Genomic DNA, 12637 nt, shown 5'->3' on the forward strand with positions numbered 1-12637 from the left:
TAAATAATAGATGGACTATTGCATATCAAACGAGATAGAACTTTTGTAAACTGAAAAATAGGTCAGAGCTAATATAATTATGGTTAATTAGTAGAATCCTATAAGCCCTTGCAATTCATGTTCATAGTTTAGCCAAAAAAAAAAAGTAAATTTTTACAGTTGGGTTATTGAAAACAACCAGCATGAGTACAGAATGGGTGATTTTTAATAACAGCCTTTCTGTTTCGGTTGGTTGCAATTTTAAGAAGAGTCAAAGGTGACCAAAGTGGCCAGAACAGTCTTGACTGACACGGCTATTCTCCAAAAACAGAGGCGTGGCAGGGCCCCAGCAGCTGCCTGGAGGAGCAGGCGTCTGAAATAGTAGCTTCAGCTGTGGTTTCTGGGCATGCAGGAGGGGCCTGGAAGCCACAGCTGAATGAGTACAGACAATAGCTTGCAAACCAGAGGGAGAAGGGCACTCTCTCTCTTTAAATAGGAACAAAGCCATCAGAAAAAAAGCTTTAGTGGTCACAAAGTGGATGGGTGGTCGTGAACTATCGGAAAATCTATGATTAATGGGAGATGGGAGCCTGAGGATGGAGGTGCTTGAGCCACAACCCCCAGAATGCCACACTCGGTGGATCTTTTAAGTCACACGGATAAGGTGTGACTTAAGGAGGTATTAAACCCTCCTTTGGCACTTCCCAGCTCCAGGGACGGACGAGTGGCTCAATCTCCCAACTTTGCTTGCCTCCTCGCACATGGGGAGATCACTCCGATGACTAGGAAATCGTTGGGATGAAAGACAACACAGGGATTCCAAAAATGCAGCTTTTCACTTTAATAATCTCCAAAGGTGTTATATTATTCTATTACTACACTAACTCAGAACTTACTTAGTGACCTCCCATGCATTTACACCAAACATCTTTTGAACACTTTCCTTCTGCCCATGACCCCTGTGCTTAACCAGCTTCGAGGATTTTGAAGAATACACGTAATTTTTCTTTTTTTCTCAGACAACATATACTATGTTCACTCAGAGGGATCAAAACAAAAGCAAAAATTAAAACTAAAAATGTGTTCTTCAAAATTGGCAACGCCATATGAGTTAGTAAGAAAGGCATTTACCACAACGTTTGGAGAATGGTCTTGGCCGTGGTCTTGATGCGTCTGAAAAATCTTGAACCCCAAAGCCCGCAGTAGGGCTTTGGGATGCCCACTGGCTCCCAGAAGTCCTTCAGTTGGCCTATAGCGCCTTCAGGATTCATCTTATTTCTATCCTCTCTCCATAAAACTTATGGACAGGGACCCTCTAGGACACCTGGCATCCTTCCACTAGCAAGCAGTTTGGGTCACAGGGATTTGGAAGTGGCTTGTGTCCAAGAAAATAGCATCCACTAGCGCTATGACTCAGCCTGGGGCTGCCCAGACCCTCAACAAAGCCATGGTCACTTCTGCGTGCTCTGGGGGAACAGGGACACTTAGAGGCTCTTCTCCCCGGTAGATGATGGCTGTGGACCACTCAGCTCCCTCAGCGCCCTCCACCAACACTCATACTCAGCAAAGAAGCCCTCCACGCATGCCTCAGGTCACCTCCAAAGATCCCTTTAACCTTGGGGCCATTGGACCACCCTGCCCAGTAAGGAAGTTTTAGGTATCGGCTCTCAAAGATTCTATTCCAGCCAATATAAATATTCCAGCCAGTGGCTTCGGTCTTCATGTCTTCCTGTCTCTCTTTGATCCACTTGCTCTCTACTAGTTTACCCTTTCACATGGAAACCTGGTGGTGTAGGCAGGAAAGGGGCACTCCTTCCCCATTCGATTGGGAAGACCGTTTCCCATTTGTGAGATAGAGCATGCTCACAGAAGAGCAAAGACTAGCAAGCTCTAAAAGACCCACCTTCTTGGCCACAGCTTCCTGGCTGACAAAAGCAGACGCAAGAGCAAAGTGGTGCACAACTCTTATTGCTACACACAGCAAGAGCATCAAGGGAAACTTGTTCCTGGCCACCAAGACCTTTGGGTGATGCGGTGGGCTGGGATGGTGGCTGTGCACGCGGTGGGTTGGGCTGCAGGCCCGGACCGGGGAGAAGGGCTCAGCACCTTTTGCAGCAAGTGGTCCTCAGTACGTGTGCTCATGCTGGTTGTTTTGGGGGTGGGTCCATCTGCCTCTGCAAGACACCATATGCAACTGCTTATAAAACCCTCAAGAAATACTCATGTATACCGTGCCATGCCTTTTGGTGCAGGGATCCCTGTAAGCACCGTCTTGACGGGGATGTTTGTGTGTGGTTTGCGCAGGACACCCAATATCGACCGGCTTGCAGAGGAAGGTGTGAGGCTCACCCAGCACCTGGCGGCCGCCCCCCTCTGCACCCCCAGCAGATCTTCCTTCCTCACGGGGAGGCACTCCTTCAGATCAGGTCAGTGTTGTGGGGACAACTGAGAAAGGGGCACGTCTGTGTCCACTCATTACTCGTCCTTAATATTATCAGCGATGGTTGAGATCCAGGGAAAACGGTGCAGATAGAATCTGTGGTGACATCACCTAGAACTTACATAAAGAATCCTGTGAAAGAATCCTGTGTTTGAGGTAGTCAGGCGATGATTTGGTTGACTGGGAATTCAGAGTGGAACTCTCCAAGGGTAGCTGGTTATGGCTGACATTGTGTTTATTTGTTTAAATATTTTAGTCGGTCTTGATGTGTAGTCATGATTTCAGACAGGCTCTGAGAGCATGTAGGGGGCTGAATGATGGTCCGCAAAGACCCCACATCCTAATTCCCGGGGTGGGTGAATGTTTCCTTATATGGCAAAGGGGACTTTGGAGATGGGATTAGGTGAAGGATCTTCGATGGGAATGTCATCCTGGATTATGCAAGTGGCCCAGTGTCATCACAAAGGCCCTTCTAAGGGGAAAGCATTAGGGTCAGAGTCGGAGAGGGACAAGGAACAGCTTGGTGAGATGCACTGTGAGGCTGCAGGAGGGGGGCCCTGATTTGTTTGTCCGTGTCTGCTTGAGCTGAGTGCATGCACACCCTGTGACCCAGCAATTCCTAAGTAGGCGCCCAACACGTACACACAGGCACGTTCTACCAAAGACGGAATGAGGACGTTCACAGCAGCACTGTTTGTACGGCGCAAACACGGACACAGTTCATCAGTGGAAGAGTGCGTTAATAAACTGGCACATTCACATACTGGAATGCTGTCGTCTTAGTCTGTCCGGGCTGCCGTACGTAATACCACAGAAGGACCAGCCTAAACAACAGAGATCAATTTTCTGACCATCTGGGAGGCTGGGGGTCTGACCTCCAGGCGGGGCTGGAGGCTGGGAGTCCGAGATCCAGGCGTGGGCAAGGCTGCTTCCTCCTGAAGCCTCTCTCCATGGCATGTAGACTCTGCCTCCTCCCTCTGTCCTCACGTGGTCGTCCCTCTATGAGTGTCTGTGTCCTCAGCTCCTCTTCTTATAAGGACCCCAGGCCTATGGGATCAGAGCCCATCCCGATGACCTCATTTTTACCTCTTTAAAGACCCTACCTTCAAACACAGTCACGTTCTGAGGTGCTGGGGGTCAGGTCTCTACGTGCAAGGTGCTAGTAGCAGCCACTCTCCCCACCGAGTTGTGACAACCAAAAATGTCTCCATGCATTGCCAAATGTTCCTTGGGGGGCAGAATTACCTTTGGTTGGGAACCATTTCATAGACAGATCATGGATAGAAGATATAGATAGACAGAGATAGATAGATGGATAGGTAGATAGATAGATAGATAGATAGATAGATAGATAGATTGATAATAGATTGATAGATGATAGATTAATAGATAGATAGATACGTGATAGATGAATAGATGGATGGATGGATGGATGGATGGATGGATGGATGGATGATAAAGAGAGAAAGAGAGAGAAACAGACAGAATCTCTCATGCCAAGGCAGGGTTTCTCAACCTCAGCACTGCTGACATTTGGGCTGGATGATTCTCTGTGGTAGGGGCATCCTGGGCACCGTAGGGTGTTTCCCCTACCAGACGCCAGTAGAACCCCTCCTGCAATTGTGACAACCCAAACCAACCCCAGACAGGGTGAGCCACGTTCCTCCCCAGGCAAGAACCCCTGCTGCAGTCAAGGGAGAGTGAGTGCGTGCTCTCTGCTCTGCTCCACAGGCATGGATGCTGATGATGGGTACCGTGTCCTCCTGTGGAACGGGGGATCGGGCGGACTCCCCGTGAATGAAACCACGTTTGCCAGAATCCTGCAGCAGCAAGGTTATGCAACCGGCCTCATAGGTACTCATATGGTTCAAGGGGATGGAGAATCAACCATCGAAAGCACCTGTTTCCCAACAAGGCAAAAACATCACATGTCAGAACCAAAATAGGGTGCTGACCCCGTCTGGTCTCTCTTGGATTGGTCACATTGTTGGAACTTCTGTCATTGACAAGCAATTTTAATTCAACATCTTGTGAGATTTGCCTCTTTCCTCCCGTTCCCAGGCTTTGTATTAGGGGCTGGTCTCATAGGCACCCGCTGCCTGGCACCCCCCAAAACTCCAGCCTCCGTCAGGAAAGCAGGTGTTCAGCAAAACCACATTGTGCAAACATTTTAGACACAGAGCCACACTTACTATTTAGGGAATGATGGGAATCCTCTGGAGAGCCGATTGTCACACATCATTAGCAAGGGCCAACCTTTGTAAGACCACCTGTCTGAGAACAGTACTCTGACACCTGCTAGGTGACTTCTAAGCAGAGGGGCGCCCACCTGTCATGGACCACATGCTTGTGACCGCTTTCGTTCCTTGCTTCAGCCTGTGTGTTTAGAAGTGGCATCCCGTCTTAGAGGCATCAGAGGCCCGGGGACGAGGGCGTCTTCCCCAACCCCTTGGTCAAGGGAGGGCTGGGTCGGGTCTGTGTGCAGGGGGTCCCATTTGATTCCTCACCAGCTCTTCCACACTCAGAGTCACTGTTGAGTTCAGAAGGGACGATGACACCCCCACTGTGTCAGGGCGGTGATTGGCTGGAGGGGTGGGGAATCACCCTTACCCCCCTTTAAAATGTCCTGCTACTTTAGAAATAGAGATTGGGTAGATATACTTCCCACAGAGCTGGAGGCTGAGAAGTCCAAGATCCAGAGTCCGTGTCTGGTGAGGACCCTCATCCTGCCTCACAGGTGACTGTCTTCTCTCGGTGTCCTCACATGTGAGAAGAAGGGCTGAGGATCTCTCTGGGGGCACCGATCCCATTCACGGGGCCTCCACCCTGAGGGTCTGCTCTCATCTCCAAGGCCCCACCTCCAAATTCCATCCACCTCAGGGTCAGGTCTCAACATAGGAATTTCGGGAAGACACAGATACTCAGAATATAGCATATCCCATTTTCAAAGACATTTTCAAGGACTTTGTACACATCTGCTCTATCACCTATATTTCTCTTTCCAGTCCTAAGAAGTAGAGCAAAGCTTCTTAGCCACCCAAATTGACTGGAACTTTCCATTACCAACTCACCACCGTCGGGTCAATGTCCTTGACCCCCACAGCCACCCAGGTCTCTCCTACTCTGTGGGTGGAATCGTGTTTAAAATTAGGTGAGTAGGTTTATTTGGTGTTTACTGGACTTGCAGACCTGTTTATCGGTTTGTTCTGTGCAACTTTATTCTTCTGGTGCACACACCCCATCTATATCCAGACAAGGCTGTTCTTCACATTCCACGTGGTAGAAAGTGGACAAGATGGAGACCATGCTGTATGCTTTTCTTCTCCACCTACCTACCCCATGTCAGCATTTTCACTTCTTAAATGGAAGCAGGCACGTAAAGGGGTGTCCCTGGGCTTGGAACTAAAACCAGTCCTACAAGTTCTGAAGACGCTTCGTGAGTCACGGGAGGGAAGAGCAGGGCGGGACCCAGTTTAACCTCTGCACCTGGGAAATTAGGGCAAACAGTACCTTGGACCCTTTCCTGTTCTATCTTGTAGCTAAATTAAAGCTGGCTGAGCATCTGGAGATAACCCAATTCTTGTATAACCTGCCAGAATTTGATATATGGGCTTCCTCATGTTCCATCTCAATGATATTATAAAATTACTGCCTTTGGAAAAAATCTATTATAAGCAATTCTTGCTTACTAGTTAGTGGAGTGAGTCACTTCCTTCTGCTGTATCATACGATTATTCTAGAGCCAGCTCCTGTTATCAAGTAGTTGTCTTTTAAGTAAGAAATATCGTAAGTGATATTTTCTGAGTGATTTAATAGCAGAATAGTGTAGGGTTGCAAACTTGTAATTCCCGACAGCCCAGAAAACCTTAAACCTTTAATCTTTTGCTTTAAACCTTTAATCTCTTGATAACGATCATGACCTCCATACGTTTGTTCGGTATTTGCAAAGTGCAGTGTAACCATTTAAAAACACACCAGTATCAAACACATTCATTTTATTCCTTTCTATCTCCAGTTTGTATCATGTTCCTTTTCTATTTCAGATTTTGCTGTTTGCATACCTTCATTTTCATTGGAGCATCCAAATTATTGAGGTGATTGGTATCAGACAGAGTGCCTTCCCTGTGTCTTCTTGTTTAACTTCTCGCTCTTATTTTCAGGAAAATGGCACCAGGGTGTGAACTGTGAACTCCGCACCGACCACTGCCACCACCCACTGAACCACGGATTTGACTATTTTTATGGCATGCCTTTCACGCTTGTGAATGACTGTCAGCCAGGCAGGCCCCCGGGACTGGACGCCGCGACTAGAAGCAGGCTGTGGCATTATACCCAGATGGCGGCACTGGGGGTCCTGACCGTTGCTGTTGGCAAGACTTGCGGGTTAATCTCTGTGTCCTGGAAGGTAGTCCTGGGCGCAGCCAGCCTCGTCTTCCTCTTCTTTGTCTCCTGGTACGCCAGCTTTGGGTTTGTGCGTCGTTGGAACTGTATCGTGATGAGAAACCATGACGTCACAGAGCAGCCCATGGTTTTGGAGAGAGCGGCGAGTCTCATGCTGCACGAGGCAATTTCCTATATTGAAAGGTAATCCCACTTTTAAAGAGGAGGTGAGTTCTCATAGCCCCTGAGTCTCTTTATCATCTTTGGAATTTCTTAAACCAGCCCTGATGGGGAGGTGAGTTTCAAGGACTCAAATGGATCAAATGCTGTTGAAACAGGATCAAATACAGGTGTCATCGTGTCTGAAGGATGTTTTTCTTCTCTCAGAAATAAGCACAGGCCATTCCTTCTGTTCGTGTCCTTGCTGCATGTACACATTCCCCTGGTAACTACAAAACAGTTTCTTGGAAAAAGCCGGCACGGCTTATATGGCGACAACGTGGAGGAGATGGATTGGCTTGTAGGTAAGTCAAGGCACAGCTGTGCTTCATTTAGTCTCACCACTGAACTTTGGTAACAGATGGGCCACCTCACTCTGAGCCAAGCTGCAATAAAGAATAAGAGAAAAGGCAAAGAATAGGGAGAAAGTTTCCCATATCATTCATGTGCTCCTTCAGCACTTCCGATCCCTCAGCCTACTTCTGCACAAAATCATCCTACAAAGTGTATTATTTAAAGCCATCATGAGGGGCACCTGGGTGGCTCAGGCGGTGAAGCGTCTGCCTTGGGCTCAGGTCATGAGCTCGGGTCCTGGGATCGAGCCCCACATCGGGCTCCCTGCTCAGTGGGGAGTCTGCTTCTCCCTCTCCCTCTGCTCCTCCCCCATCTCTGTGCTCAAATAAATAAATAAAATCTTAAAAAAAAATAATAAAGCCATCATGAGACATTGCAGAAAGTGAAGCAAGAACTCTGTCATTCAGGGCAACAGACCAACTTCACTACGGCCTGGAGAAAACCTGGAGAGATCCAGCGAGATTATAGATTGTTTTTTTCACACTGAAGTATAGTTGATACATAGTGTTACCTTAGTTTCAAGTGTATATAGATTCTTAAAAGAATGTAGACATCTAAATCCTTGCAGGATCTGAGGGCTTATCCTGGGAGAAGCATAGGGCTACAGTAGACCAAGTAAAGAGGCAAACAACCCCAAAATGGGAGGGTAGATTACATCATGCTTTAAAAACATGCATTTCCACTGCTGTACATGCCCGAGTGGTGTAAAATCTTTACTTTCAGTGCTTTAGATGTGCATTTGGTCTCCGTAGATAAAGCAAGTGCTTGGCTTGTAGATGGCTCGGCTCTCCTGAGCCTTGGCCCCCGTGTGCCAACACGCACAGATGGATGCTCACAGCTCTGGCTTCCTCCCGTCTCAACGGGGTTGTCCCATCAAACCCTTTCTCACCACGTTCCCACCCCCATGCACTCATTATGGACACACGTATGCATGCCAACAGTGCCCATTCAGAACACTCCATTGCTGGCATATTGGCTTTAGGCGTTTATTCTGTTTTCCATATTAGTATCACTAATGATCACTAGTGATACCTCTGTAAACAAGATTCTGAATCCTGTGGTATCAGGAAAATCAGATAGGGGTTCACACTTTGTGATCACATTCATAACGACAGTCTCCTGGTGAGTGCAGTGTCCCCTTATGGGACTTTCTAGCAAGAAAGGGCAAATCTGGGTTGAATTCACTGATGCTGTTTCATTGGCTCTGTCCTGAATCGTTCTATTTCTCTTAAAGGTGAAATCCTTAAAGCCGTTGAAGTAAACGGTTTGAAAAACATGACATTCACGTATTTTACCTCTGATCATGGAGGACATTTGGAGGCAAGGGACGAACGTGGCCAGCTGGGGGGATGGAATGGAATATTCAGAGGTGAGACCAATGCATACTGGGGGTTAAAAGTCAGATATGTGACCCACCAAATGATTCCCAGTGATACAGGCTGGAGAGCAAGCAGAAGGGGAAAAGAGTCTGTGCTTTCAAAGGGGGATTTTCTTGAGCAGCTCCTATACACCAAGTTCTATCCAGATGCCAAGAGAGAGAAAAAAAGACACCTGCGCTTCCCTTAAAGAACTCACATTTTAGTAGAAGAGTGAGGTATACCAATAAATAATTAAGGTAAAATTGAAATAAATGCCATCCTAAATCAAAGGTAGCACAGTAACCATAACCTTAGTTATATGTGTCCCCGTATTCCACAATATCATGCGAGATTTAGGGCGTGATACCTTTATATTGTCATCTTAAAAGTCTGATACAGTTGTTCTGCATGATTCATGGATTCCATATTTATGAATTCGTTCACTTGCTAAAATGTATCTGTAACCCCCAAAATCAATACTTGCAATGCCTTTGTACTCATTTGAACAGCAGTAAAAATATTAGTCGCCTGACATGCATGTTCTCAACTAAGGTTGGGTGACGTAACCCTGTGCCTACAATTTCATCTCTCAGACTATAAACATTTTCACAGACTCTTTAGTGGCCACGTTTTTATAGTTTTGTTTGCTTTTTGTTGGTGACTTTGCTACTTCAAATGGCTCCCAATCGTAGTCCTGAAGGGCTGTTCCCTGTTTCCAAGGGCAAGAAGCTTGCGATGTGCCTTAGAGAGAAAATAGGTGTGTTAGATTGGCTTCGTCCAGACAGGAATTCTAGCGCTGTTGGCCATGAGTCCAATGCGAATGAATCACAACATCTACTCAATAAGGAGTCTAAACCAAAACACACAGAAATATACTGATTAGCTGATGAAAATACGGGGACCAGAGTCTCCCTGGAACTGAGCCCTATATTACACCTGAGAGTCGTGGTTCAGTATGAGCTAGCTGTTTGTGGTGACTTTGTAGAACATCACTCCAGGGAATGAGAGTCGACTGTATATGTTCCAATGACTTGGAAGTGGCTTTTTCCTCCAATCCTCCATATACATCCCCAAGCTGTAGAGTAGATTCTCATCATTCCCGGTGGTGTGTTCTACAAACAGCCTACCCCTTGGTTTCTGACTGTGGGACCCAGAACAGAGTACCCGCCAAGCCACGCCTGACTCCCAACATGCAGAAGGGAGACCTGATACACAGGCGTGAGGCTGCCGATTTGCAGTAACTTGTTACGCAGCAGTACAAAACAAAGGCAAGCCCATTACAATTTTTGAGCTGCAACAAAGAAGCATTTATTTAGCAAGATTCTGAACACATCCCTCCCTGTTTACAACTCTCCTTCTGTAACATAGGATTGCTTCGATTTCCATACCCGGAGTTTAGGAAGTGGAAGCCCATTGTCTAATGCTCAATATTTATGTGCATTTCCCAAAGAGCCAACCTGGACCCCAACTCACTGCTAAGGGTCCCAGAAATGAAGAAGAACCAGGAAAAGGGGTAAAGGAACAGGTGTATGGTATGGCGAGCAGGTGGGAGAGGAAGAGATGGTATGGCGAGCAGGTGGGAGAGGAAGAGATGGTATGGCGAGCAGGTGGGAGAGGAAGAGATGGTATGGCGAGCAGGTGGGAGAGGAGGAGAAGGGGGTCCAAGATCCAATTCCTAGTCCTTTCAGAAAGAAAAAGGACGGAGCAAGACGGGGACTATGAACCATGAGCGGTGTGAAATCCCAGGGCCAGTTACAGCTCTGAAGCCACGCATTGCACACCCCGTGTGTTCCCGTGGTCACAAAGACCCGCTGAATCTCAAGAGGAGAGCATATGGGCTCCACGTGCGCACAGGGAAGTGACGAGGTTCTGGGATTATTGCTGCAAATATTTGGGGGAAATGCAGGCTGCCACCGTGTGTGATTATGTGTGGGGGTGCCCAGGTACATACGCACAGACGGACAGGTGCACCCAGGGGGGTGTGTGGATGGGACCATCTCCTGGAGAATTCTAATGGTGTTTACTTACAGGTGGCAAAGGGATGGGGGGCTGGGAAGGTGGGATCCGCGTCCCAGCGATCTTCCGGTGGCCTGGGGTGCTGCCGGCCGGCCGAGTGATCCACGAGCCCACCAGCCTGATGGATGTTTTCCCCACCGTGGTCCAGCTGGGGGGCGGCGAGGTGCCCCAGGACAGGTACACATGTAATGAGATCTCCGTCCTCCCGAGTTCCTCACGGCTGTCCTTTTACTATTTTACACGTAGGGGAGAAACCCTACCGCAGTGTGAGAACACGCGGAAAGTTCTCACATCCTCAAATGTAGGGGACAGCCTAAGGCAAAATAATCATACTCAGTTAAACGCGATTAAATAAAATATTGGGTCCATCTACTCATTTTGCCACTTTGGTAAAATTTTATAACTCAGCACAACAACGAGGAGATGGAAGCATTAGAAGTCAACCCATTGAAACACATCTCCCTGTGATTTCCTGAGATGCACTCTTGCCTGTATGTTGATGAGTGACAGCATGCTTTAGAAATGATTTATCACCTCAATATTAGCACAGAACCAAAGACTCTTGCAAATACAAGATAAAAACAAGGCAGTAAATATTTTGATAATGATTTCGTTTCACTCCATTTAAGGGAACAAATAAATACTCCTGTATAAGAGAGACAGAACCAATAGTCATATGTGCAGGTGTCTGTGTGTTTATAAAATAAGACATATATCTTAAGAATTGGCTCATGCAGTTGTGGAGGCCGATGAATTGAAATCCTTATGTCAGGCCAGTGGGCTGCAAACCCAGGCAGAATTTCCCTGTTACAGTCTCAAGGCAGAATTCCACCTTCTCTGGGAAACCTGTCTTTGCTCTTGGCTGCCGTCAACTGATTCTCTGAGGCCCACCTTCACTGTGAAGGGGGCTCTGCTTTGCTCAGAGTGCACTGATGACGGATGTTAACAGTATCCAAAAAAATGCCTTCACAGCAACACTCAGACTGGCGTTTCACCAAATCACGAAGCACCATGACCCAGCCGAGTGGGCACAGAAAACAGAACCACCATAATTAGGGTATAATTAAAATAAAAGTGTTCTACAACCGTGAGGGAAAATACTACATTTGTACATTAAGTTCAGATTGAGGACTTTTTGTTAAAAATATGGTCATGTGGCCATGACTGGCAAGGTTGGGATGGTGTTTATATGTCTGTGAGCTCACTGTGTCTGTAGCACGGCATAACCAAATGACCCCACAACTTAGTGACTTTGTGTTTAGAAACAGTGACGTGCATCTTGCTCAACAACTTGCAATCTGGACAGAGTTGGGGAGACAGCTCATCTCTGCTCCTCTTGCCCCATAGCAGGGGCCCTTACAAGCTTGGAGGTTCATTTTCAGGTGCAACGCAGCCTGAGCGGCCTTCGCCTGATTCCTTCTTGTGTCTCTTTACTGAATCAGGGTGATCGATGGCCGTAGCCTGGTGCCCTTGCTTCAAGGGGCTGCTGAGCACTCTGCACATGAGTTCCTGTTTCATTACTGTGGAAAGTATCTGCATGCAGCACGCTGGCATGAGAAGGACAGTGAGTACATGCCTTTTCCCAGTGCGGGGGAGGGGCGGTTGCATTAGTCAGGGTTCCCCCTGAGAAACAGAACCAAGAGTGTGTGGGATGGACGGATGGATGGATGGATGGATGGAGGGAGGGAAGGTGGATGGATGGGTAGATGCATGGATAAGTGGATGGATGGATGGATGGATGGATGGACACATGGATGGATGGATGGATGGAAGGTGGATGCATGTGTAGATGCATGGATAAGTGGTTGGATGGATGGATGGATGGACACATGGATGGACACATGAATGGATGGATGGATGGATGGATGGACACATGGATGGACACATGGAT

General features: G+C 47.5%; 1 protein-coding gene across 3 annotated transcripts in view; it reads left to right on the forward strand.

Annotated features, from left to right (window-relative positions):
- The window catches only part of ARSD (arylsulfatase D), a 25259-nt gene that overhangs the window by 9962 nt on the left and 2660 nt on the right, over positions 1 to 12637 (forward strand). For 2 of the 3 annotated variants that reach the window (XM_025857845.2, XM_073902159.1), the window contains exons 3-9: positions 2284 to 2405; positions 4151 to 4273; positions 6580 to 7003; positions 7187 to 7323; positions 8607 to 8741; positions 10761 to 10923; positions 12189 to 12310. In XM_025857845.2, the coding sequence (XP_025713630.1) occupies positions 2284 to 2405; positions 4151 to 4273; positions 6580 to 7003; positions 7187 to 7323; positions 8607 to 8741; positions 10761 to 10923; positions 12189 to 12310 (1226 nt within the window). The remainder of the gene's footprint in view (positions 1 to 2283; positions 2406 to 4150; positions 4274 to 6579; positions 7004 to 7186; positions 7324 to 8606; positions 8742 to 10760; positions 10924 to 12188; positions 12311 to 12637) is intronic. The other variant, XM_073902160.1, reaches the window with a different exon arrangement.

This window comes from Callorhinus ursinus, unplaced genomic scaffold (genome assembly GCF_003265705.2).
Source record: "Callorhinus ursinus isolate GAN/ISIS: 27379988/994484 unplaced genomic scaffold, GSC_fseal_2.0 scaffold16, whole genome shotgun sequence".
Lineage (NCBI taxonomy): Eukaryota > Metazoa > Chordata > Mammalia > Carnivora > Otariidae > Callorhinus > Callorhinus ursinus.